At 53.2% G+C, this 20777-nt stretch overlaps 1 protein-coding gene across 8 annotated transcripts; it reads left to right on the plus strand.

The window, feature by feature from the left end:
- Positions 1-1616: 1616 nt before the first annotated feature.
- On the plus strand, positions 1617-20043 carry LOC102461336 (uncharacterized). Of its 8 annotated transcripts, XR_012903747.1 has the most exons (5): positions 2073-2524; positions 3538-3618; positions 5291-5359; positions 7581-7661; positions 16520-20043. XR_012903747.1 is itself a non-coding variant. In XM_075929016.1 (4 exons), the coding sequence occupies exons 1-2, from the start codon at positions 2167-2169 to the stop codon at positions 6454-6456; spliced, it is 1524 nt and encodes a 507-aa protein (XP_075785131.1). In that variant the 5' UTR covers positions 2073-2166; the 3' UTR covers positions 6457-6787; positions 7581-7661; positions 16520-19780. The 8 variants fall into 8 exon arrangements, 5 of the variants coding, with proteins under 5 accessions (XP_075785134.1, XP_075785131.1, XP_075785133.1 ...); XR_012903745.1 differs by lacking the exon at positions 3538-3618 and having other exon boundaries at positions 16520-19780; XM_075929016.1 differs by lacking the exon at positions 3538-3618 and having other exon boundaries at positions 5291-6787; positions 16520-19780.
- The last annotated feature ends 734 nt before the right edge of the window (positions 20044-20777 follow it).

Consider the following 20777-nt stretch of genomic DNA (forward strand, 5'->3'; position numbering starts at 1 on the left):
CACTCCCACCCAGCCACCTGCTCTAGTGCACCCACCAAAATTGTAATTGCACTATGGGGTGCCCCACCTGCCCCTCCTTCCCCCCTGGACATCCCCCTCGGCCTCCTGGCAGTGCGTGTCCTCTGCAGGCTGGGCAGGGATCCAGTTGTGTCCAGGTGCAATAGCCTGAGGCTCAGACCCCATCCCTGCGGGCCCCCCGGGCACACACCCTGCAACAGGATGCGCTCTGAGACCTGGCCGTTCCCTGGCTTTGCAACCATCTTCCATGTGCCGTGCTCATTCTACACCATGCTGGCTTTTCTTCGTGGGGCTGATCCCAGGAGAGGGAGGGATACCAAGCTAGAGGGGCCCATGGGTTTGCTCCAGCGTGGCCATGACTCTGTGTGTGTGGAAGGGTCCCTTGTTACATAGTCACTGGGCTGGCTCTCACGGTGATAAGCTACCTGTGCGGTGCCTACGCCCCACCACACTCCTGTGTACGGGGTTCCCCCTCCTACACAAGGTACAGGCCATCTACCCCCAGGCATCTTGTTTCTCAAAAGCATCCCTGTGAACATTTTCCCTTTGCTGGGATCCTGCAGCCGAACTTCTACATGCTTAGGGATTAGGGCCGGGGTTAAAATCAGGGCACATTCTCCACACCAAGCCCTTGGGGAGATTTCACCAAGCACGATCTGGCCTGTTTCCTTCCTCTGAGCAGGATTCCCTGACCCAGCTGTGATCTTCTAGATGGAAGGAGGGAAAGAGTTGAGGATCCCAGAGAAAGTCCCACACAGATGGGGAATGAGAGATACTGGCTTTAAATTAATGGAGATTACTATCTCCTAGAACTGGAAAAGACCTTGAAAGGTCATGGAGTCTAGCCCCCTACCTTCACAGCAGGACCAAGTACTATCCCTGACAAATTTTTGCCCCAAATGGTCTCTGCAAGGATTGAACTCACAACCCTGAGTTTAGCAAGCTACTGCTTAAACCACTGAGCCATCCTTCCCCTCTCCCTTAGAAGCTGTCTGGGAGTGGAGGGAAAAGCTGGGATTCCAGAAAGGCTGCCAGGAGCCTCTCCCTCCCCCCCGGCCCAGTTCTGTCTCATCTCCCTCAGTATCATTCCTCAGCAGGTGCCCTGTCTTCATAGCAGGCCAGTGACTCCCTCCCGTGTCAGATACCTGTGTAGTATTTGAGAGGTGCCAGGACATCAGCTGCTCTGACACCTGATCCCAGGCTCACCAGTCCATGGTGGGCTGCTGCCTAGAGAGCGGATCTGATCCAGGCTGGGGGCGCCCAGCCAGGCCAGGAGCATTCAGAACTCATAAAATAAATCCTAAAATACAGTGACATTGGTTTAAAACTCTGGAGGGATCCTGAAATAAACAGCCCTTGTGCCCCATAGCGGAGGTGACTGCGTATCAGCTCCAAGTGAGGGAACCTACAGAAATATTGTAGATCCTGTAGAAATCCCCACTCTCTACCTCTGAGGTGGCTGCACCTCTGCACTGGGCAAAGGATCCCTGTATAAATGGCCCCCTGCCCACCCTGAGATGGCTTTGTCTAAGAGATCCTGTATAGTCAGCCCTGACCCCACCCCAAGGGGACTGCATCTTAGGGCTAGGGAAGGGATCCCTGTATAAACAGCCCCCAGAAAACGTCACCCCAGAGACAGTGGCATCTGAGCAGTGGGCAAGGGAGCCCTCCCTGCAAAACACGCCAAAGAAAAACACCCTCAAGCAGCGCATGGAGCCTCACAAGCTTGTCCGGTAAAATGGTCTCCCATTCTCCATAATCTCTCCTCTTGTACCCGGGTAGCACAGGGACAGGGAGCTCTCGCCCATACCGTAGGCCCATTGAACGCCTGAAATACAGGGGGTGATTGTGTAGCTTCTCCCTGCCTGGGTCTCTTCAGTCGTGGTCTGCAAGTCTCGCCCTGCCGTGCGGTAATCTGGGGGAGTCTTCAGCCTATGAGAACGGAGTCACTGCGGGATTCTTCTACCCCGGCTCGGGGGGAGGGAGTGGCAGTGTGGGGGCTGGGAGTCAGGACTCCCGGGTTCTTCTACCCCCCAGCTCTGGGGGCGGGGGAGGGATCAGGACTCCTGGGTGCAGTCCCAGCTAAGCCAAGGGAGCGAGCCAGCCGCTGCAAAAGCGGGGCCGGAGAGATCCTGCCCGGCCGGGTGCATGGTGCCGGGGGGAGGAACCGGTTCCACCCACCGCTCCCGGAGCCTGGCGCTGGAGCAGCACAGGGACCGTCCTGCCCGGAGCCCCGCTCCCAGCCGGGGCTTGCGCAGCGCTACGGCCCGGGGAGGGAGGAGCCGAACTCGCGGCCAGGCTGGGCTCTCTGCCTCTGAGCGCTTCTCCCCCGCCGGGAGCAGGGCTGGGGAGATCGCACCCAGCCCGCCTCGCCGCTTTCCTCCTCCCCGCCCCGCAGCATTCCCCCGCCCGGCCGAGGTGTCCCGCATGGAGCGGGGGGAAGAGCCGCGGGCCCCGGCTCTCCAGGGCTCCGCGGCGTGGGGGGTCCCCAGAGGCGCCCCGGCAGGTGAGGAGCGAGCGATCCCGGCCGGGAGGGAAGGGGAAAGCTGGGTCCCGGCACAGCCCCCCCGCCCCAGGCTTGTCCTGCCTCGCTCAGTCTCCAAGGGGCTGCCCCCTCTGCCCAGCGGACAATGGGACCCGTGGTCCCTCTGGGACACCCGCCTACTGGCCCAGGCCCACCCCCCGCAAGGCAGGAGGCTGCTGGCAGTGGGGTGTTTCTAGCAGCAGGTGTCAGGGGGCAGGGCACCAGCTCCTGCTGGCGCTTGGCCTCCCAGCTTAGGAGGCCTCCCAGTGCCAGGCGCCTTCCCTCAACCTTGGCCGGGTGATCATCAGGCCACTGCCACCAGTATGGATCTGCCTCCCACCCTCCCCTCTTTCCTAGCTCGGCGGGGCTTTCAGCCTGAGCTGCTGGCCTCCTCTCTGGGCAGTGAGGCTGCAGCTGTACCCCTGGAGCGCCATCCCACCATCCCCACGTGCCTAGGACAGCATCTCCTACAATGCACTGGGGAGGAGCTACCCCGCCAGCTCAGCTTTGTGCGGCACAAAGCATCGTGGGAAACTCTGCCAGCCCGCCAATGTGGGGGAAGGCAGCCCCAGGGATGGGGTGACTGAGACAGGACTTGGCAGGGGGGTTGTTCACGCTGGATGTGCACTCAGTCATTCCCCACGTCTCTGCCACAACAACTAGACTTGGTGGCCTTGGTCTGGGTGGGGGTACTAGATAAGCTGGGCCAGAGGAGCATTGGGAAAGGCTGGTGGCAGACTAATTAGCACCATAGATTGGAAAACCAGAGGGGGACTGCCCATAAATACCAGACAGTTGGCCCACAGTAACCATGCTGTTGTCCAGCTCACCCTTCCTGCATAGCCTAGGCTAAAGAGCCTTACCCAGGGCCATCCGTACCCATGCATAGAATACGCATATGTGAAGGGCACCTGAAAACTTGGGGCACCACTGGGTCTTTATGTCCACTTACCTGCTCTTCCTATCCTTGTTCTGTGGTTCTACTTCGCCTGGAGAGGACCTAGTTAACTTACAAGTGAAAAAGCCTGCCAGAGCTATGAGCAGAACATCTAACCTGTGAAAGAGCCCTTCAGGAGGTAATGAAGGCATTTCATTTGCCATCCCCAGGCAGGGGCAGATGACGATTTTGCGGGGCCCCCCTTTGACACGGGGCTTCTTGAAGCGTGGGGCCCGGGGTGGCCGCCCCGCTTGTCCTGCCCTAGATCCCCCCCTGCCCCCAGGTATATCCTGTCAGTTTCTGAATTTATGGTGTTTGTTTCTACAGAACCTTAGTTTTCAATTTGCTTTAAAACAATTTCATTTGTGCGTTGCTGAAGATTATAAAATTCTCATCTCTAAAAAATCATCACCCCCAACAGTCTGGTCAGGGATAGGGCACCAATTTCACAGTACTGCCTAGGGCCCCATAAATTCTAAGGACATCCCTGGCTTTGTGACTCTCACAGTGGAGGAAATCCTGCTTTCTTAAGCTGTCCAGCCCCTGAAAGTAAATTAGAGCATAAGGTTTTGTCTGTATTCCCCTGGGAGAGTGTTGAAAAAGGTAGGGGATTGCTCTCCTTCCTTCTTTACCTGCGGGGAGGGGACAGAACCTACAGATTTTTCTGTTGTAACAGGGGCCATGGTATGGAAAAAGCTTGAAAGCTAGGGAACAGTAGTACTTAGCTCTCATGCCATGTTTTTCAGCTGGGATCTCATTTCCCCAGCTTTACACATGGGGAAATTGGCACACAGAGGCTACGTCTACACTGCCAGTTTTGCCACAGAGAGTATGCAAATGAGGCATAGGTTAGCATATCATTGTGCCTAATTTGCATAATTTATTCACACTGTTTTTGCGCAAAGGGTTTTTGTGGAAAAAAAAGTAGTGTGGACTCTTTTTTGTATGCAAAAAGCCCGTTTTCCGCAAGATCCTTATGCCACGTTCAAAAAATCCCTGTAGTGTAGACACACACCCAGTTTTCTATCTCGTAGGCTGCATTGTCTCCCTAAAGAAATGCACCCCCGTTTCCATGTAACAGACAATCCATCACAGCCCTGGGTAAGGCTGTTCCAGGATCCAAAGGCTAGGATTTGAAGGAAGACAAATTCAGACTGGAAAGAAAGTGCCCTTATTTTTGTCCATAAGGGCAATTTCTTATTGGAACAACTTCCCAAGGTTTGTAGTGGATTCTCTACCACAGGCAGTTTGAAAAATCAAGATTTGCTTTTTGTAAGAAGACCTGCTCTGGTTCAAATGAGAATTAGCTGGAAGGATGTTCTCCAGGCTCTGCTACACAGAAAGTCAGACTAAAGGCTCCCTTCTGGCCTTATAATGGCTGCTACTGTCTCCCAGTGACTGCGATCAAGTCACTTCCATTTGATAGGCTAAATCAACTGAGCTCAGTAAGTCTATTGCAGATGAATCATTCTTGTTGCACTTCTCTGAGCCCTTTCTAATTTGTTACATTTGAAGCTGTGGACCCCAGAACTATAGCCAGGATTTGGATGAATGGCAACGCATAAGCTGCCATGTGATAAGGGAGGATTCAGACAGTGGCATTAGACCAGGCTGAGTAGGCACAACACAGAGAGGTTTGGGTAGATAGATTGGGTGGCTGTCTTCCTTCCATGGTCCTTCACAACCAGAGTAAACTTTTCAGACATATCAACGGTTGAATGACAAATTCCTTTGCTGGAAGGTTGCGGGGTTTCTTCCTGCCCATCCGGCTTCTGTTCTCTCCCTGGAAATGGATTTTCTCTCTCTTCCAGCAGGTGCCGGGAAGGAGGAGGACAATCCCCAGCAGGAGCCAGATAGGATGTCACAGATCCTGGAATGGGGTGAGGCCAACAAGGTGGTACAGCAGCAGAGAGACCTCCGAGGGATGGAAAATGGCTTTGGGCTTCTCAATAGCATGTCCATCCCCCAGAGACTGACCATCTGTGGGCAATGTGGGAAGAGCTTTAGCCAGTATTCAGACCTTATTAAGCATCAGCGGATCCACACGGGGGAGAGACCCTATAGCTGCTCCCAGTGCGGGAAATCCTTCAGCCAGAGCTCCCACCTCACCAAGCACCAGCGGATCCACACAGGCGAGCGGCCCTACAAATGCCCCGACTGCGGGAAGGGCTTCAATGACAGCTCCTACCTCCTGCAGCACCGCCGCACCCACACAGGCGAGCGGCCCTATGAGTGCCCGGATTGCGGGAAGAGCTTCGGAGACAAGTCGGGCCTGACCCGGCACCAGAAGGTGCACCATGGCGAGAGACCCTACCAATGCCCCGATTGCAGCAAGAGCTTCAGTGACAGCTCCTACCTCATCCAGCACCAGCGCATCCACACAGGCGAGCGGCCCTACCCGTGCACCGAGTGCGGGAAGCGCTTCAGCCGGAACTCCCATCTGGTCCAGCACCAGCGGGTCCACACTGGGGAACGCCCTTACCACTGCACCGATTGCGGGATGAGCTTCAGCCACAGCTCCACCCTGATTGGGCACCAGAGGACCCACCGGGGCGATAAGCCCTACAAATGCCCCCAGTGCAGGAAGAGCTTCCGGCACAAGTCAACCCTGGGGAAGCACCAAAGGACCCACACAGGGGAGCGGCCCTACAGCTGCCCCAAATGTGGGAAGAGCTTTAGCTGGGGCTCATCTTTCAGCAAGCACCAGCGCAGCCACACCGGGGAGCGGCCCTACCAGTGCACCCAGTGTGGGAAAGGCTTTGGGGACAGCTCTGCCCTGATCCAGCACCAGCGTACTCACACCAGTGAGCGGCCCTACAAGTGCCCAGAGTGTGGGAAGAGCTTTGGGGATAGCTCCACCCTGAATCAGCACCAGCGCACCCATTTGGCAGAGAAACCCTACAAATGCCCGGAGTGTGGAAAGAGCTTCATCCTCAGCTCTCACCTTGCCCAGCACCAGAGGATCCATGTGGCATAGAGCCCCCACGCAATCTGGACGGACAGTTTTGTTTACTATTCAGGCCTCTTTAGGGACCTTAGAAACCAGGCCTCCTTAGAAACCAGGGAGCAGGCCTCCTTAGGGAACAGGCCTCCTTAGAGAGGCCAAGGACCTTGGAGTTCTGGAATCAGGCATCCTTAGAGACCAGGCCTCTTTAGGGACCATGGACCTTGGAAACCTGGGACCAGCCCTCCTCAGAGACCAAGGACCTTAGAGAACTGGGACCAGGCCTCCCTAGGAACCACATCAGCCCAGACACCTGATGTAGCTTCTTGCCTGGAGCGAGGCAAAGCCCATCTGTACTAGTAATGTAGGCATTGCAGTGTGGGAGCAGTGTGGGGGGGAGAGGAGCAGGAGGAATGGAGATGACTGAAAGGCCCACGGGTGGAAATTAGATAAAGGCGGGGGGTCCTGTCTGTCCTAGTTGAGTTGGAGCTATTAGAAATGATCAGCGAGCACAAGGCAAGATTCTCAGCCTGGGGTCACTGCCCCTCAAAGGAGGCCACGGTAGCTCCACCCCTTCCATGTTGCCAAGAGGGAAGGTTCCCAGGTACATGGCAGTGGGATCTTGGTGGGGAAGAAGTGAGAATCCCTATAGTAGCGAGGGAGTAATCTCTGAAGGACATGGGGGCTTTTGTCGATGCTGGGTTTTTGCGGGGGCTTGTCCCTTCATTTGCCTGGAACTCCACTGCTTGGGCCTCACTTTCTGCTCCTTCCCCTCTCCCAGGAGCTGACGAGGGGGAGGTATTGGGAGCCATGGGGAGGGGTTGGTGAAGTTGCTGGAAACTGGAGGGGGGGGCTGCTCTCCAAGGCAAGATGGCTGGGACAGGGGTGCAGGTGTGCCTCATTGCCTTCTCCTGGGTGGCAGCTCCAGTGTCCGGGTGGTCTGACCATGGTGCACAGACTTGCTAGCTCAGGAGCCCCCTAGCACCTGGGGAACATCTGTTCCTGTGCTTGATGCAGGTGGCGTCCTGAGGATGGGGTGGCTGCTCTTGGTGCCCAGCAGACACTGGGCCCCACACTGCTGCTGTTTTTGGTGATGATCCAGTCCTGCTATGTCAATCAGTTATATCTGTAGAAAATAAAATTCTTGTCCCCATCAGGACCTGCCTACCCGTGTCACGGAGTGTGGAGAGTCACCGGGCCCTACACCCCCATCCGCAGCCGGATGTGACTCTGAGCTGGCAAGTAGAACAGAAGGTTTATTGTTTAACATGGACACAGCGTAGCACAGACTTCTTGTTACAAGAACCAGGAGCATTCAGTACAATCCATCCTGGGTACAGGGGGACCAGCCCCCTAAGCCAGCTAGACTCCCTTTTCCCTAAGCGAGCTGAAAAACTAAATTCCCACACCCAGCAACTGGTCCCAGCCCTCCAGGCAGCCCCACCCCCGTCTTTGTTCAGATTCCTAGGTAAGGTGTCACCTGGTTGCTCCCCCCATCCAGGCTCAGGTTACAGGACAGCCTGAGCTATTGTTACGTACCTGCTAAAATGGGACAACCTGGGGCAGCCTTCCCCTCAGTGCGAGCCACCTCCAATGTTCCCATCCCCAGACAGGTTCCGGTGCAGTGCCCGGGGAAACTGAGGCACACACACGGAGTTACAACAGAACAGTACAGGACAGTAGGAATCACATACAGCATCACAAAGCAAACAACCAACACGGTCCCCACTACGTCACACCCTGTCTCTGTGCTGAGGGCCTGTCTCAGGGCTCAGCATGGCCCTGGACGTGTCCTCTCAGTTGCAGGGAAGCTCAGAAGCTACTTGGGATCCTAGTCATCCCCATTTGCAGCTCGGATCCTGACAGAACACGGCTCAGTATTGTCCTCAACGGAGGTACGGTTCCCAGCTCCCTCCTGCCTTGCCTGACCCCTGGCAGGAGCCCTCTCCTCCCCCGGCCTTTCTCCCAGAGCTCAGAGAATCACAAAGGCTACGTCTAGACTGGCATGATTTTCCGCAAATGCTTTTAATGGAAAAGTTTTCTGTTAAAAGCATTTTCGGAAAAGAGCATCTAGATTGGCAGGACGCTTTTCCACAAAAGCACTTTTTGTGGAAAAGCGTCCGTGCCAATCTAGACGCGCTTTTCCGCAAAAAAGCCCCGATCGCCATTTTTGCGATCGGGGCTTTTTTGCACAAAACAAATCTGAGCTGTCTACACTGGCCCTTTTGTGCAAAAGCTTTTGCGCAAAAGGACTTTTGCCTAAATGGGAGCAGCATAGTATTTCCGCAAGAAGCACTGATTTCAGACAGTAGGAAGTCAGTGTTCTTGCGGAAATTCAAGCGGTTAGTGTAGACAGCTGGCAAGTTTTTCCGCAAAAGCAGCTGCTTTTGCAGAAAAACTTGCCAGTCTAGACACAGCCATACAGTAATTCCTTGCTTAACACATGCCCGCTTAACACGTTTTCGTGATAGTATTAATTTTTTTTTAATACAATTTTTCGAACAACTCGACCCATCCCTGCAATAACATGATTTCCCCTAGGGCTGGCCGGTGGCCAGCAGCTGCGCGAGGCTTTCCCTGCAAAGTGGCAGAGGTTCTCCGCTCGCCATGCTGTTCCCCAGCGACCTCCTCTGGCTGGATGCTTTGCTCCCTCTCCTCCGTCCCCCGCTTGCAGCTGATGGCTGGGTTTCCCCAGCTGGCCCGTCACCGGCAGCTGCGTGGGGCTTACCCTGCCTCCAGAGGTTCTCCGCTCGCCGCGCTATTCCCCAGCGACCCCCTCTGGCTGGATGCCTCGCTCCCTCTCCTCTGCCCCCCACATGCAGCTGTCGGGGCTTCACCAGCAGCTGCGCGGGGCTTCTACTGCCTCCTGACAAAGCAGCGGAGGTTCTCCGCTCACCGTGCAGTTCCCCGGTGGTCCCCTCTGGCCGGGTGCCTTGCATGTTAAGCGAGGAGAGGGAGCGAGGCATCCAGCCAGAGGGGGTCGCCGGGGAATGGCGTGGTGAGCGGTGAACCTCCAGAGGCAGGGTAAGCCCCACGCAGTTGCCGGTGACCGGCCAGCTGGGGAAACCCAGCCGCCAGCTGCAAGCCCCCTCCCCTGTCCTTCCCTTTCCTTCCCCAGAGCCAAACACCTCCTCTCCCTGCTATAACCCAGTCCCCTTTCTCCCCCAACCTTATGTCCCAGTCCCAGCTGCTAACAAATGCAGGCTGGAGCTGTAAGCGCACATGCGCTTGAAACGCAACCCCCACCTTTTCCATTATTTTCAATGGGAAAATTGACCCCGCATAACACGTTTTCACTTAGCACGATCATTTTCTGAAACGTATCTACTGTGTTAAATGAGGAATTACTGTAATTCTAGGGCTGGAAGGGACCATGAGAGGTCATCAAGTCCAGCCCCCTGCACTGAGGCAGGACCAAGTAACCCTAGACCACCCCTGACAGGCGTTTGTCCAACCTGTTCTTAAACACCAGCCATATTGCGGATTCCACCACCTCCCTCCGAAACCTCTAACCTGCTCTTAGAGTTGGAATATTTTCCCTAATAACTAACCTACACGTTGCTTGCTGCTGATTAAGCCCATTACTTTTTGTCTTACCTTCGTTGGGCACGGTAAACGACTGATCGCTGTCCCCATGACAACAACCCTTAATGCATTTGAAAACTGCTTGGGGGTTCCCCTTCAATTTTCTTTTTTCAAGACTAATCACACCCTATTTTTTATCCTTCCTTCATGAGTTCTCTAACCCTTTCATTGTTTTGTTCCTTGCCTCCGGACTCTCCAGTTTGTCCACATCTTTTGCAGAGCTTGGTGCCCAGAATTGGGCATGCTTCTCCAGCTGTGCTGAGTGCCATTGGACTGCTGGGGCAGAACCAGCTCCTTAGAAATGATCACAGCAGGGAGCCCTTACCCATTGCTCCCACTCAGATCCCATTTCCCACAGAACATTCTAGCTTCAATCTTCATAAGCCCAACATTCCATCTGCCACAACTGCCACGGAATCTCCGTGAAGCCAACGTTCCAACTGCCATGGAATCTCCATGAAGCCAACGTTCCAACTGCCATGGAACCTCCGTGAAGCCAACATTCCATCTGCCACAACTGCCATGGAACCTCCGTGAAGCCAACATTCCATCTGCCACAACTGCCATGGAACCTCCGTGAAGCCAATGTTCCAACTGCCATGGAACCTCCATGAAGCCAACATTCCATCTGACACAACTGCCACGAAGCCTTCTATTATCCTGCAACCCATAGAAATGCCCCGGACTGGAAAGAGCTTGACCCTTGGTGAAGGACCATCCAGGACACAGCGAGCTGCAGCTGCCAACTCTGAATGTCTCTTAGTGACTGGCTCTAGGGAGCATTGGATGGGGGGAGGGGGCCGTGTGTAATCCAGAAGTGCAGAGAAAGGAGAGGGCAAGAGGAACCTGGACATGGCCCCAGATGGGAGTTTGTCCAGCTCAGAGCAGGAGATGGGGTTTGCTTTGTGCTTGTTTTCAAAGCTCTTTTAACTCTCAAGGGCTTTAATAGTGAGGTCATTGGAGTTAGGAAATCCCTTTGCTTTCTGTAAGGATCCGTGACCATCCCTCCCCATTAGCTGCGGAGGGAAGCCATGCTTCCGCACTACTGCATGCCTGTCCAAGGAAGCTTAAAGGGAACTAGCACTCTGAAGACTCGGACCTGCTGGGCTGCGGGTCAGGCAGATCAGGAAGCAGTCTGAGGCCCTGGCCTCCTGGCAGAGCCAAATGCCAGACAGTCTAGTAGGCTCTGGCCATCTGGGCAGGGCAGAGCAGCAAGCAAACTAAGGCAGAGAAAAGATAAACATTGGCCTCTAGGCCTAAGGTGGGTAGACAGCCCTTCCTAGCTCTGCTGGCGTCATTCTCTCCCCTGCGAGCTGCTGTTTCCTTGGGAACGCCTTTCCTCCTGAACTCTGCTCAGCCGCCTCGCCCCAGGGATTAAGGCAACAAGCACTGGCCCTAGAACCCAACCACAGGGAAGCCAAATCTTCAATACAAGTGACTGGACTACAGGCGTTCACGCTCCCCCTGCCTTTTGTGTGTTATCTGGGGCCATTTGGGGAGGGGGGGGGGCCTGTTTGGAAATGTGAGTGTTATGCTCACTGGACTCCAGCATGGGGTCTGTGCTGGGCGTGCTCAGTTCATGGCGCGTGCACCAGCATGGAAACGGCTGGACGGGGACGGGAACACCTGCCAAGATGAACGGAGCAGTACACACCTCTCTGAGCTATTGCAACAGGCTGTGTTTCGCAGTCCCCTGAGCCAAATGGGCCACCGCACATCTTGCCTCTGTTGTACATGGAGGGCTGTGTCTAGACTGGCAAGTTTTTCTGCAAAAGCAGCTGCTGTTGTGGAAAAACTTGCCAGCTGTCTACACTGGCTGCTTGAATTTCCGCAAGAGCACTGACTTCCTACTGTCTGAAATCAGTGCTTCTTGCGGAAATACTATGCTGCTCCTGTTCGGACAAAAGTCCTTTTGTGCAAAACTTTTGCACAAAAGGGCCGGTGTAGACAGCTCAGATTTGTTTTGTGCAAAAAAGCCCCGATCGCGAAAATGGCAATTGAGGCTTTTTTGCGGAAAAGCGTCCGTGCCAATCTAGACGCTCTTTTCCGCAAATGCTTTGAACGGGAAACTTTTCCGTTAAAAGCATTTGCGGAAAATCATGCCAGTCTAGATGTAGCCGAGGTGTATGTCAGGGACAGGCACTGCTGGGCCACAACAGCCCCCCCCAGCCCCTCCAAGCTTGTAACCCTGCACATGCAGATGCCCCTCCCCCTCTCCCCCTTACTGCTACCATCACTTCCTCACTAGCAAACACGGGCAATCCACTGCCAGAAAATTAACGCAGTGTGACTGTTCCCCACAGCTGATGGAGGGGGGCTGAAATGCAAACTCTGAAAGGCAAGGAAGAGACTGGTGGGCAGCCATTTTTAATTGACCTACCAGGGTCCCAGAGGCCTGGATGCATTTTGAAAGTGTCATTACACATAACAGAGCCCTCGGTTACAGGTCTGCTCCCAACCTGCATGGCCAAACCCAGCCTGAACAAGCAGCAAAATTTCACAGACATTTTGAGGCCATTAGCTCATTTAATCTGACTTCCTGTAGAGCCCAGGCCAACACTATTAAGCCCAATGACTTTAGTTAGACCAAAGCATTTCAGCCCTGTTGTGAGCTACACACAGGGAACATGAGAAACCAATGAGCCACCAGTGCCTGATTGGGTGAGATCGACCATACGCCAAGGCTACGTCTACACTGCAGGCTTTTTGTGCAAGAATAGCTCTTCTTGCGCAAAAACTTGCAGAGTGTCTTCACTGCATGTGCGTTCCTGCGCAAATAAATTTACAGTAAAGCATTGGAAAACAGGGCTTCTTGCACAAGAGTTATTTCTCTCCCCATGAGGAATAAACCCTCTTGCGCAAGAGCTCTTCCACAAGAAGCAGTGTAGTTGGGCAACAGGGGTTTCTTGAGCAAGAAAGCCCTATGGCTAAAATGGCTACCAGAGCTTTCTTATGCAAGAGAGCGTCCACAGTGCCATGGACGCTCTTGAGCAAAAGCACATCTCTTCCACAAAAGCACATAGCAGTGTGGACGCTCTCTTGTGCAAGAACTTTTGCGCAAAACTGTTTTTGCACAAGAGCACGCAGTATAGATGTAGCCCAAGGGTAGATATCAATGCTTTGCTGTCAAACTGGGAGGGTGCAGCTAGTGGGGTCCTATAAAGAGTCAGTCCTAAATCCACCACTAGTTAATATTTTAATTAATGACTCAGAGAATGGAGCAGAGGGTATCAGGATAAAATAAGCAGGTGACATCAAATTGGGAGGGGTTGCAAGCACTTTGGATGAAGGATCAGAATTCAGCGTGACTGTGACAAATTGGAGGATTGGTCTGATATCAAGAAGATGCAATTTCAACACAAACAAATGCGAAGTTCTTCATGTAGGAAGGAAAAATGAAATGCACAGCTGCAAAATGGGGAACAACAGGCGAGGGGGTGGTAGTGCTGGAAAGGATGTGAGGGTTACCGTGGGTCACAAATGGAATAGGGGAATAATGCCACAGGGGAAAAGGCACACCAGTCTGGGGTGTATTAACAGGAGTGCTATATGTACACAAGGGTGGTAATTTCCTGCTTGACTCCGCACTATGGCAACCCCAGTTGGAGAATCGTGTCCACGTTAGGAAAGACTTGGCCAAGCTGGAGAGAGAGTCGAGAGGAGAGGAATAAAAATGATAAAAAAGTAGAGAACCTGGCCTGTGAGGAAAGGTTAAAATACTCAGGCATGTTTAAGAGTACTTCCTGTTTTGAGACAGGAAGGCTGTGGCAGGGACCTGATCATAGTCTTATACTAGGTTAAGGGCAGTTCTAAAAATGAGTGATCTATTGTTCACCACGACTACTGACCACAGAATAAGAAGCAATGGGCTTAATCTGCGGCCAGGGAGATATAGGTTAGACATCACGAAAAGCAATCTGACCCGTGGGCTACGTCTAGACTGGCATGATTTTCCACAAATGCTTTTAACGGAAAAGTTTTTCCATTAAAAGCATTTGCGGAAAAGAGCGTCTAGATTGGCACGGACGCTTTTCCGCAAAAGCACTTTTTGTGGAAAAGCGTCCTTGCCAATCTAGATGCGGTTTTGCGCAAGAAAGCCCCAATCGCCATTTTCGCCACCGGTGCTTTTTTGCGCAAAACAGTTTTTAGCTGTCTACACTGGCCCTCCTGCGCAAAAACATTTCTGGAAAAGGGCTTTTGCCCGAACGGGAACGTCAAAGCATTTGCGCAAGAAGCACTGATTTCGAACAGTAGAACGTCAGTGCTTTTGCACAAAATCAAGTGGCCAGTGTAGGCAGCTGCTTTTGCGGAAAAACTTGCCAGTCTAGATGCAGCCTTAGTGTAGTGAAGCTTGGAACAGTTTTATTCAGGGAGGTCGTGGAATCTTCAACATTAGGTTGCATAGATGCCTGTAGACCTGGTCTATGTTTACTTGGTCCTGCAGCAGCACAGGGAGCTGGACTTGAGGACCTCTTGAGATCTCCAGTTTTATAATTCCCTGCCCAGATGCTGAAGACAGGCGACCCGCACTCCACAGTGAATAGGAAGAGGACAGCCCTGCCAAGGGCCCAGGAAATCTGACGTGGAGGAGAATTCGTCCTGACCCCTAATCTTCCCCTAATTCCTTCCTTACCCCAGAAAGGAGATTTTCTGGACCACTCTAGAACACTGGTCCACCCCATCTGGGATCCAGTTTTCAGACAGGGTTCATCTGTGATGCTTCAGGCTCATGCTGTTCTCTTCCCCAGGGAGTGGCTGACTCTAGAATTTCTCATGGGTCAAATATCTGATACTTATCATGTTTCCCTTCTGGCTGGAGCTTTTAACCCACAGCCAGGGCCTTGCAGGACTGTTCCTCTTTGGACAACAGCTAGCGGAGAGACAAGTCAAGTCTAGTCCATGGGTGACTGTGTCTGTTTACAAAGAATGCCCAGAAGCACCCTGTTTCTCTGCACACTGCGAAAAACAAGTGGCAGCCGGCCACTTCCCTGGAGCACGATCCCCACCTTTGCTTCTCCATTGGGCTCTGTGCTCAACTCTGCTTCCCTCCACGGTCCTGCTCCCATCTCCTTCTCTCAGCTTTCTGCCTCCAACCCGTGCTGATCTCCGAGGGCTCGCACCTGCAAGCAGCCCACAGGGCTCCTGTCTGGCCTGCCCTGGTCTCTTGCCAGGCGCTTCCTTTTTCTGCGGCTCTCCGTCCACTCCATAAGCGGCTGGAAGGAGGTGCGTGACGGCCAGTGCCTCTCAACATCACCCCCTACCTGCTCGACTTGTGGGTCGGCCCCGGCGGATTGTTTTACTGAGCCATAGCCCTTGGCTCTGCATTTAAGGGCACAAAAGCTCTCGCTGTGTTTCAAGGTGCTTGAGAAAACACTTGCCCGCTTCAGCTCACTTTGAAAGCAGCAGGTTGCAGGGCGAGGGATTTGAGCTGCTTTTCACATTCCGACAGGTTGATGCATATTCCAACTCTAGACTGGTGGGACCCCTTGATCCCGCCCTGTGATCCTTCTCTCTCCTGGGATCATCAATCTCTAGCACCCTGGAGCAGCGATTCCCAGCCTTTTCCAGATGGGGACCCATTTTGACAATTCAGGAAGATTGGGTGAATAGGTAGATGGGCTGGCAGTAGCTCTTCCTGCATGTGGGGCAGGTGGCCAGAGTGTCGCCTATGGGGGCTCCCTGAATAGGGTCACCCCCCAGCTGCTCTGCAGGCCCAGCCCCTGGGGGCTCCCTGCCTGCTTCCTGGGGGACACAATCCAGCTGGGCCCCTTCCTTGTGCCGGCAGAGGGGCAGCAAAGGGGGAGAGAGAAGCAAACCCCCCAACCCCTTCCCAAGAGAGAGGAGGGGTGGGGGTGAGGGACCCTGCTGGGCTGAGCAGCACACCCCCCCAGGGCTGGCTGGACGGGTCTCTTTGGCCCCGATCCTCCCCCCCGGCAGTGATTTCCTGCCTCCGCACCGCCCCCGGCCCAGGGTCCCCACTCCCCGTCTGTCAGGCTGGGGCTGCAGCCGGGGCTCGCCCTGTGCCAGTGTGGCCCCACCCCATGTGTGTGGGGGCGGGGTAGGACTCACCCCACTTAACCCTTTCTGCCCCGGCGTGCTCACTCGCTCTCTGCGCAGCCTGCCCCGAAGGTGGGGGGGGAGGAGGGCAGAAGGGAAGTTTTGCAAGCCCCTCCCCCATCCCCGGGTTCAACGTTACACTGAACCTCACAACTGGCTGCTAGCAGCTCCACCTGCTCGGTCTGGCTGCCCCCCCCCCTGCCACAGGGGGGGGCGGGGCTTGGCACAAGTTTGCTCTGTTCTCCCCAGCGGGGGGTGGGGGAGCTCTTTGTGATGGTGGCAGCAGGCGCGCCCTCGCAAAGTGCTACTGCTGCCCAACCTCTGCCTGAGTCTCGGCCACAAAGGGAGCGAGGGGTCTGTGTGCTTGGGGGAAGCGCTCAGGGGCAGGGCTGGGACCCCGCCGGCAGAGAGGAAGTGGTGGGGTTGGTTCTTTGATCGTCTCTTTCCTCTGTAGGTTTGTCGTGGAGTGTGGGGAGCCACCAGGCCCTGCAGCCCCATCCCCAGTCCCACGTGACTCTGAGCCAGCAAATAGGACAGACGGTTTATTCCTTGACAGCGACACGGCGCCGCACCGACCAGGAGCAGACAGTACAATCCAATGCCCCGGCCCCCTCCTGCATTCTCAGCCCGCCCAGCCCAGAGAGCTCACACACTCACCTCCCAGCCCTGCCCCCTCCTTTGGCTAGCTTCAAAAGGTGAATCTTCCACCGAGGCTCGCGTTACAGGACAGCCTGAGCTATTGTTGCACTTTCTAGACTAACAAAACATGTAGATGGGATCATGAGCTTTCGTGGGCACGGCCCACTTCTTCAGATGGCCGGAGTTATGAGTAGGGGATATGAAAACTCACTCTATATTAAGTGCTACCAGACCATTTGTTGTTTTTTTCTGTAACAGACTAACTCGGCTACCCCCTGAAGCTCCTGAGCTATTGTTGTGTACGCGCTAAGATGGGGCAGCCTCCCCCTCAGTGAGAGCCACACCCAACATTCCCAGCGCAGTGCCCAGGGAAACTGAGGCACACACACACGGTTACAACAGAACAGCACAGAACAGTAGGAATCACACACAACATAACAAAGCAAACAACGAACACAATCCTTACTACGTCATGAGGCTATAAATCAAGAGCTTTTATGCCATGTCCCCAGCACACTAAACAGCGCAACTCTTGCCTGCAATTATTATGGATGCCTTTTACCGTACACCCAAGCTACTAAGCGGAAAATCAACCACCGTTCCTGATATACTGCCCTTTCCATTAAAAAGCAAGCAGTAGTCCTGTAGCACCTTAGGGCACGTCTACACTACAGCGTTACTTCGAAATAACTTGCGCTATTTCGAAATAGCAAGGCGAACGTCCACACAGCAAGCACGCTATTTCGAAATTATTTCAAAATAACAGACTTCTTTCTCCAGAATAATAATCCCGCATTTCACGAGGAATAACGCCCATTTCAAAATAGCTATATCGAAATAGCAGTCGTGTGGATGCTCCATGGCTGCTATTTCAAAATAGCTCTTCCCCAGGGCCATTCAAAATAATTACTCCCCAGTGCTTCCTGAGGCTCTACGTCAAGATAGCACATCTGCATTTAGAGAGCCTGCTCTCAGACTAGTTTCATGGCTTCCCTGTAATGTGGATGTGCTATTTCAAAATAGTTATTTTGGGAGTTATTCTTTCGAAATAACTTATTTCAAAACACACACACACACAAAAGCTCTGGGCAAAACCCACTTCCTCAGATGATCGGAGTGAAGAGAAAAGGGGGAACGCTCACAATTTATAACAGAAAAGAAGAGTGATGTGTGGGGGGAAAGTATCTGTCAATTATAGTGCCAGCGCTAATGAAGCTAATTGAGCGGGCTGGAAGTGTCCTGTACTCCAGTGTTTCTCAACCAGTGGTACAAGCACCCTCAGGGGTACTCGTGAGAAGTCCGGGGAGGTACATCCACACAACTGAAATTTGGAGAAAACTTTTTAAGTTTGACAGCGTTTTATTATTTTTGTACTTTTTACACCCAAAAATGTCATCGCCCTACGATTAAGTTGTTTAAACAAACGTGTTGCAATGGTAGAAACATTTTTTGTGTGTCTGAAAACTGTAGGTACTGGGGGTACTTATAATTTTATTTTTTTTTTTGGAAAAAGGGGATATTTATAATTATTTTTAAAAGGGAGTACTTTATAAAAAAAGGTTGACACACACTGCTGTACTCAATTAGCCCCAGCACCTGCCCCGTCCCAAGCAAGAGGGCTGGGGCAGGAACTACTCTGTAGTGTAGGACTAGGGTGGGGGTGAGATCTTATGCCGCTCTCAGTGTGGTGGCTTTGCAAAGGTCTCTGGGAAATGAAGTCTCCCTTTTGCAATGCGCCAGGGTTGGCTGTTTGTTGGGGGCAGGCTGGAGATTTCAGGCCCTCCCCCTCTTGAATACTCATGAGCAGGTGAGGGAGCTGTCACCTTTGTTCAAGAGTGCTGGGGGGGGGGGGGGGAAGAGCAGCAATTAATTCAGGGCAGGCCTCTGACTTCTTCTCTACTAGAGATCAGACATGGGGATCACAATGGTCCTCTTGGGCAGGGCCGGGCAATGAGGATGATCAGCAAGGCAGGACAGGCTGTCGTACGAAACGAGGCTGGAAAGCCAGGGGCTGTTTAGTGTAGAGAGGGGGTGAGCAAGAGGGGATGCGACAGATACAGAAAAGTGAGCGACGTCGAGACAAGATCTCCTGTGGCACTGGACTGGGGGATGTTCAGTGCACTTGAAAGGTAGCACATTTCAGAAGAACTTTACTACAGCCGTCCCAACCAAGAGACAGGCCTGCACAGGACAAGGAAAGAGGCACAGAGGATGGACGGGATTCCTCAAGGACCAGGAATACTCCTTCCCAAGCTAGTACCATCTCCCCCACATGACCGCACAGGTCTGTTTCTCCAGCCAATCCCAACCCGCTCATTGCACACGTCAGGGACTCCTTTTATCCTTCCATCTCTCACTCACGTTCCCTGTGTGCCAGCCTCTCTTTCAGGGCCTCCCTGCAGCCCTTGTCCTCCCTCATGGGGGGAGGGCTGTGTGTGTCCCCTCTCCACCTCCCCTTGCCAGCCCTTCCCATCCCTGTCCGTAGCATGCGCTGCAGCAGAACAGGCCTGGCTGTAAGGATGGTTGAGTCCAGTTGTTATTCCAGTAGCCTCTCACCATTTTCTGGAGGAATTCACGCGAGAGAAAAGATTTGGTGACCTGTGACGACTGATCTCTCAGCCAAACTGGAGCAGACTCTCCAGGACAAAGAAAAGGCACCTCTCTACCCAAGGGCTTCCCCTCCGCTGAATTTCAGAACCTGGCTACAAGGAGGTCGACAAGTGGAACCAACTTCTGGAGCTTAGCGCAGGAGTTTCTACTGCTGGAGCTCAGGGCCAGCTGGCTCTAAGCTAAGGCTGTAGAGCAGGGGTAGGCAATCATTTTTGACCAGGGGCCACTTCAAAAATGTTTAAAGTGGCTCCAGGTCTCAGGGGGAAGGGGCGGGGCCAGGACACGTCCATGCTTTCCCACCCAGCTTGGTCTGGAGCTGGAGGAGCGTACAAAGCCCCCCCAAAGTTCTAAACAGCTGGCGGTTCCCTCTGGGTACCTGTGCCCCTGGCAGTGGAAGGAGACTTCATGCGCTGCCCGGTCAATCAGGGCCAGAGGAGGGGAGCATATGAAGTCTCTCGCTCCCTGCTCCCACCCTGCAAGGAAGCACCCTGCTTAAAGTTAACCGCCAGCTGAGCAGCAGCTGACAATTGACTTTAAGTTCTGAGCCCCTTGCAGGGCAGCAGAAAACTTCACATCCCCCCCCCCGCCACCACCAAGCCCTGATTGGCCTGGGGGCAGGGAAGTGTGCAAAGTCTCCTCCCACCCTGCCCCTGTCCTCCAAGGAGCGTGCGGTGCTTAGATGTGCCATGCACTCCTGGCAGGGCGGGAAACTTCACGATTCCCCGCATCCCCAGACCCTGATTGGCCTGGTGCAGGACCTCCGCAGGCTGGATCAACTTGCCTCGTGGGCTGGATCCAACCCACAGAGTCCCTTTTACCCACCCCTGCTATAAAGGAAACTCATTCTTTCCCTCCCCTGCAAGTGATCTAAGTGCCACAACATAGGACAGTGAACTATGCCCAGTAGCTGTGTGGGTTACACCTGCAAAACCATTTTATAGACCAAAGTGTTGCAAACATGGACATTTTTATTATTTGAATTTTTCCATCCTGGTTACACCCAGAAGGACCAATCAAACATGGGACTCCATTGTGCTAGGCACTGCATGTACTGAAGTGACAGGCCCTGTTCCAAAGACTAAAGAATCTAATTTAACGTTAAAAAATGGTGTGTGTGTATAAATAAAATTAGGGGTGGCAAATTTAAAAAAATGTTAATAAATAGCAATATTTATTTTTAAGCCTTTATTTTTATCTCATCTATTTAAATTTTCACAGCTGCTGAAATTAAATGGGGAAAGTCAGATAATTGTTTAATGATAGCAAAACATTAAAATTTTATAGACCATTAAAACTAAATTGTCAATGCCCCATGTCAAAATATACATAGTAAATGTCCTGACATCAACAAATCCTACCAGGTTTTATTGTTCATTCATTAGTCCATTTCTAACCATCTTCCTTCCAGTCCCTGGGTTTTGACTCAAAAAAGTTCTAAAGCGACATTTGTCTTACTTTTACCT

This window comes from Pelodiscus sinensis, chromosome 4 (genome assembly GCF_049634645.1).
Source record: "Pelodiscus sinensis isolate JC-2024 chromosome 4, ASM4963464v1, whole genome shotgun sequence".
Taxonomy (NCBI): domain Eukaryota; kingdom Metazoa; phylum Chordata; order Testudines; family Trionychidae; genus Pelodiscus; species Pelodiscus sinensis.